The sequence below is a fragment of the Uranotaenia lowii genome, chromosome 2 (genome assembly GCF_029784155.1).
Source record: "Uranotaenia lowii strain MFRU-FL chromosome 2, ASM2978415v1, whole genome shotgun sequence".
Lineage (NCBI taxonomy): Eukaryota > Metazoa > Arthropoda > Insecta > Diptera > Culicidae > Uranotaenia > Uranotaenia lowii.
Genome location: NC_073692.1, coordinates 227,183,355 through 227,189,364, shown reverse-complemented (window position 1 = coordinate 227,189,364; position 6,010 = coordinate 227,183,355). Strand labels below are relative to the sequence as shown.

Sequence of the window (6,010 nt, the reverse complement as noted above, 5' to 3'; positions counted from 1 at the left end):
TCTTTTTACCACTGAACGAACCCAGTTTGATAAGCTGGCCGAAAGAGCATCTGAAGGTTGGCCAATCCCTGCCCAACAACGGAGCGATTTCGTGGAAATACGGCCAGGGGGCCACGAAGTATGCGAAGCAATTTTTCTTTTCGACCTTTTTTTTTTTCTCTGCCAGAAGCCCAGAACACACCTTGCGCTGAGACGCACTTCTTTTGCACTGTTTCAAAAACCTGATTTTCTTTTGCTTCGAGACTGGACTGGTTCGATATTAATCGCATACCTTGCCACAGCAAATTGGCATTTCATTCAGCACACTATCTCTAGGGGGGTTATCACAATTAGCAAAATCTAAGGACATCTCGATTTGAGCTAGACAATCGCCATTTTTTCATCAGCAGTTTCGAACCCTTTTTTCGCACTACGTTGGCCTGGCGAAATCGATCCCGGAAACAGCACGTCCTCCGTCCTTGCGTGAAGTGTTCCGTTATCTGGAGAAAACAGCCTAGCAAATTGGAATCCCAAATCCGACCTGTTAATCCTGTTGGAATCCACAATTTTCACAAGAAAATTCACCACACACTCGATTTTCTACTCTTGTCCCGAGATTGATGACGACGACTCATTGCAGAACAACCGCGCACTACCATAGAACGAACGGGACTTATTCACCTGCCCTCTCCTGCTAGTGGCAAAAGTGTACGACGATGGACGACGAATGGAAATCTCACTCATTCAAATCCGTTCACACCCACACCCATTTGAACTGTGAAGCGTTTGTTCCCTGGCTGGCGATGTACCAGAATCCGGTGACCTTCAATGGTGAGTGTCTCTGCTGTAAAATTCATAAGATTGCAGTACTAGATGTTGATGGAGTAACATATGTTTCTTATTGGACATCATTTCGTACCATGTTTGGAATTTGAGATGCCAACTTTTCAATTCTTTTCATGAAAAAAACTAGCTGATCTAATAAAAGTTGTTATTCACTACGTCAAATTTCTATAGCAGACACTTCGGTTAAACAAATTTTACGGTATTTATACAAATTGAGAAAGGGGAATTGTAAGTTTGTATAAAAAATCTGAACAAAACAAATTTGATCAGAAACTGAATTCTGAATCAAAGAAATGGTAAAAAATATCTGATTTTGAATTCTTAATCTGAATTCAAGTACGAAATCTAATTTCTGAATCTGAATTCCTAATCTTAAATTCTAAATGTGAATTGTGAATTATAATTCTAAAGAATTCGGAATCTGAATTCTGATTCTAAATCTGAGTTCTGAATCTTTATGTTTAAATATTTAAATAATTAAAAAAGTTCTATTAAACTGATCGAAAAGCTGGAAATAATCGGTGATCTTGTTTCAAAGTTGCTGAAATTCTGCAGAATCGCATGATGGACCACATGCTTTATAAATTTCGAGAAACCGCAAATCATTTAAACAGCAAATGTCAGTTTCTGGGTTCATAGGAAAATGCCTTAGGAGCCGTTCAAATATTACGTAAAGTGATTTTCTTTTTTTTTATTCTTTTTTCACAGGGTAAGTGATTTTCAAGCCCCACCCTTCCCGAGTACGTAGCACATTCGTTTCAGATTTTTCATCCAAAATCCATAAACCTTAATTGCTATACCCCTTCCTTCTCCAACGCGTTACGTTCTTTTTGTATGGTCTCCTAAGTGTACGCTATAAAAATGTTAAAATTCCCCATTGTAATTATTTTTTTTAATCATATAGGTAGGTTTGTTTCAGTGTTCCGAATATCACTCATTTTCAATGAATGTTCCTGATTGCACTTCGCAACTGAACGTACAGCGATCGGGTTTTGTTATTGATTGCTATTGGACCTATCCGATCATTGTTCGTTCTATTCATCGCTAAAATACAGATCACCTCGCATGATGCTTTCTGTCAAAACAGTATACAGCACCATCATCAAATTGGAATCTCACCAAAGAGCGATGCATACGGCGAATCATGTTCGTCTAGGATCAGGAGTAAATGGTTCAGGCAGTGAGTGAGTGATACATTCAACCGATCATTAGCAAATATTATTTGATTTTAAACATAGCCAATCAATAAATTTATTTGATTTTACAGCGTGTTTTACACCAGTAAGAATAAAATCCAATTGTAGTTGTGTTTGTGAGGGAAAGATGGTCACTTCCGCTGTGTTTTCAATTTCAAATAAGCTAGGCGGATACTGAGTGAGTGACATTCAGAATGGATCAGTTTGTATCTCACTCATCTCCGATATGCGATGATTCTGAATGATGCGACTCGGTTGGCATTGCTGAGTGGAACGCTGATCGAGATTGCATACCAGTCGGGCGAAGCAGTTGCGAGAGGCGCCTTCCTATTATACTATTAGAATGTTTCAAATAAGAGACGTATCCTGAGTGTTTGTTTTGATTGATTTTCGGAACACTGGTTTGTTTTTTAAGCATTGCAATTATTGTGATACAAGATTAGAATAAAAACGAACGCATTATTTCTGGCATCACTGGCGCATTCAAATACCAGAATCCTACTACTAAAAATGTAAACAAGAAGGTTAAATGGCCTGGAACGAAAATATTTGAAACTAGATCCAAGCTAATATGTTGAAATTACAATAATTTGACGAACTTAGGTAAGTGTTTATTATTTCAGACATGACTACGAAGGAATGCCGCATCTGTTTGCGCCGAGAAGAGAACTGTGTATCTCTGTTTGCCAAGCGCCGAGGGGCCAAGTTGGCGGAAATCATTCGATTTTGCGCTAGGGTTGAGGTGAGATTTCCTTTTTTTTTAAACTGTAACCGGATTTTTTTTTCATTTGAATTGAGGTATCCTTTATTGTAGATAATTCTATCTAATATGTATTGCGTTTGTAACTTTACTTAAATGATCGGTTAGTTTTTGTTCGGCGAAAATGAGTCAAACGTATCTTTAAACTATTTGTTTATATTTTAGATATCCGAAGATGACGGGCTACCCGGAGAAGCATGCAATCGATGCGTGGACGAAGCCCTGAATGCCTATCTTTTTGTTAATAAATGTCGTCGCTCCGATGCTGAGCTCCGTACTGCACAAGCATTGGCACAGGACGATGACAGCGATTCTCTTGGCAAACCTCAAGATGATTTTAACGAGAAGCATGAAGATGAGCGGTCTAGTAAAATTCTGATTGAAAATGAAGAACAGGAGGTTGTAGATGAATATAGATTAGGCCATGAGTTAGAGATACTGACGGAAGAAGTATTGGACTCGGCGAAGAGTACGATTCACGAAAGCAATAACTCGATCCATGAAAGCGATGTAGAGGATGTGGAAATCAGTCTGCAATGTAAAGAAGAAAACGACCATGAGTTTATTTCCGATCATAATGACCATGAAATGCATTCTGATCAAGATGGTTCGGATAGCTATTCAGAAAAACATTCGATTGGAATTTCTTTTGATTCGATAAAAGCCATCCCGAAACAGCTTTCAGTAGGAGAATCTAGTAAAGGTGGTGTATCGGCTGACATGTTTGTAATCGAGTATCTCGATGCTAACTCAGTGACACAAGAATCAGTAAACAACGAGCAGTCGCAGGACAGCTGGAGTGATGATGATGTTTTGACTGATGGAGAAGCGCCAATATCATTTGTTGAAGGTCAGAAGAAATATGTTTGCTGTGGAATGCGATGTAAGAACGCTTTTGTAAGCTTCGATGAACTTAAAAAACACTCAAATGAAATTCATTTTACAACGAAACAAGCAAGAAACGATGAAAAGCCGTTTGAATGTCCAATATGCTACGCACGATTTGCTGTCGAAAGAGTTTTGGTACATCATAGCGAAAAAAGTGGGCTTTGTTTCATGTGCAAGACGTTGTGTTCATCTCCTGCGGAAATGCGGATGCACTTGTATCAAATTCACGATCAACAAATGCCACTTGTGCAGAGTGAAACTGTTACAAAAATATGCTGCGGTTGTTACGAAGAATTTGATTCGGAAACCAGCCTTAGAAAGCACAGTGAAGAGGAGCATTCTATTCGTAGGTCAGCCGTAGACCCAACAAGACCCCTGCAATGCAATATTTGTTTCAAGCTATTTCGCACGATGGCTAGTTTGCGGATACACCAACGAACCGTGTACAAACCGAAGAAATTTACCTGCACTGTTTGTAAACGTGCGTTCGAGACTCGTTCCAAGTTGAACGCACATGAGATGAGTCATTCTGCCGAACGAAATTTTCCCTGTGGAACGTGTGATAAGTCTTTCAAGAAGGAGGTTGATCTTCGAGCCCATTTACTGTTGCATAGCGAGAAGAAAGAGGTGTGCAGCGAGTGTGGCATGCGGTTTCATCGAAAATCCAATTTGAAAATGCACATGCGCAAGCATCAGGATACATTCTTCTATGCGTGTTCAGAATGCCCGAAGAAGTTCAAAAACAACTCGCACCTGAAGGAACACTTTAAAGTTCACTCGGGACAGAAGCCTTATGGGTGCAGTTTTTGCGAGAAAGCATTCGCCTATTTTAGCGACCGGAAGCGGCATGAGATGACCCATACGGGTGACTATCCGTTTCATTGTGAAACGTGTGGGAAGAATTTCACCAGAAAATCGCACTGGAATAAACATCTTACCGTTTGTCAGACGACCGATTTAGAATAAATCTTAGTTAAAAAAAATGGGTTTTAAAGTTCGCATCTCGTTGGGTTTTTTTCGATGACCACACACGTTACTTACTGATTTGAGCCATCGATTTTTTCTTGAATTAGGACATAGAGAAATAAGGATTACTTTGCAGATTATTTCAAGCTTTTAATAGAGCCACCGAACTGTAAAAAATCGCTTGATTCAAATGCCTTTGAATGCCTAGACCGGATAAATTACGCTTAAATATTCAATGTAGAAGAATTTCACTCAATATAAGATATTCATATAACAGATACCCATATGTAACACTGGAAAGGCTTTCGGAATAAAGAGTAGATACTTACTAGAAAACTTTGATTAGCTGAGCTTTAATCCCATCCTTTTGGCACATGATTTTTCGTGAGCAGTAAGCTGGATCCGCCTCGGGAAGGCTTTCCCACATCGTTCGCAGCTGTACGGAAAGTTTCCGGTATGGCTCATCTCGTGTCGCTTGCGATCCGTCGGGTAACGGAACGCCTTGGAACAGTGGCTGCATGGGTACGGCTTTTCTCGGGTGTGTACCTTCAGGTGTGTTTTCCAGTTCGACTTTACCTTGAACTTTCGATCGCAAAAGCTGCACGCATAATCGTAGGCATTTTCATCGTGAATTTTGAGATGATCCGTCAGCTGTGATCTCTTGTGGAACCGAGCATCGCATTTGGTACAAGCGAGGGTTTTTTCACGATGGATTCGCTGATGGCATCGGAGATCGGTTGCAGTTTTGAAAGTTCCACCGCACACAGAACAGGCAAAATTTCGTTCGGTTTTATGGCTGGTTTTGTGTAGAGAAAGTTTAGACGTTGATTCAAAGGACTTTTCGCACAAATCGCATGAATAGGGTTTTGGTCTGTAAACCAAGGATTGATGAAATCGCAGACTTGATTTTGATTTAAAGTATTTATAGCAAACATTACACTGGAAGGTACGATCCGCGTCTACTGGTTGGTGTAGATCTTTGTGCATCTCGATACCGTGTTGCTCAAGTTCTTCGATTGTGTCGAAGTTTGCTTCACAACCACAACATATTTTTATGGGCTGGTTTTCCGGACAATAAGAAGGATTAGATCTTCGGGTGTCATGATTTAGTTTTATGTGCTGGATTTTCTCGTTTGGACACTTGAAAAACATGTTGCACATTGGACATCGATAATCTCGTACGAGCCTTCGTAAGTGTGATAATAGATTGCCTTGAGTGTCAAACTTTGAATAACAAATAACGCACTCAAATTTTCCAGTAGCGTTTTGCGTTCCATTGGCATTGTGTACTAAGGCGCCATGCGCGAGAAGTTCGTCTTTGCTTCGAAAAGTAAGGGTGCATTCCTGATTACAACATCTGATAATTTGATTTGCA

At 39.9% G+C, this 6,010-nt stretch overlaps 2 protein-coding genes across 2 annotated transcripts; one reads left to right on the top strand and one right to left on the bottom strand.

The window, feature by feature from the left end:
• The first annotated feature begins 2,538 nt into the window (after window positions 1-2,538).
• LOC129746314 (oocyte zinc finger protein XlCOF6-like) lies at window positions 2,539-4,667 on the top strand. The gene is made up of 2 exons (XM_055739915.1): window positions 2,539-2,763; window positions 2,947-4,667. Exons 1-2 carry the CDS (start codon window positions 2,647-2,649, stop codon window positions 4,633-4,635), a joined length of 1,806 nt encoding a protein of 601 aa, XP_055595890.1. The 5' UTR covers window positions 2,539-2,646; the 3' UTR covers window positions 4,636-4,667.
• Window positions 4,668-4,972: 305 nt separating this feature from the next.
• Window positions 4,973-6,004, bottom strand: LOC129747374 (oocyte zinc finger protein XlCOF15-like). The gene has a single exon (XM_055741548.1). It carries the CDS (start codon window positions 5,794-5,796, stop codon window positions 4,978-4,980), a length of 819 nt encoding a protein of 272 aa, XP_055597523.1. The 5' UTR covers window positions 5,797-6,004; the 3' UTR covers window positions 4,973-4,977.
• Window positions 6,005-6,010: the final 6 nt, after the last annotated feature.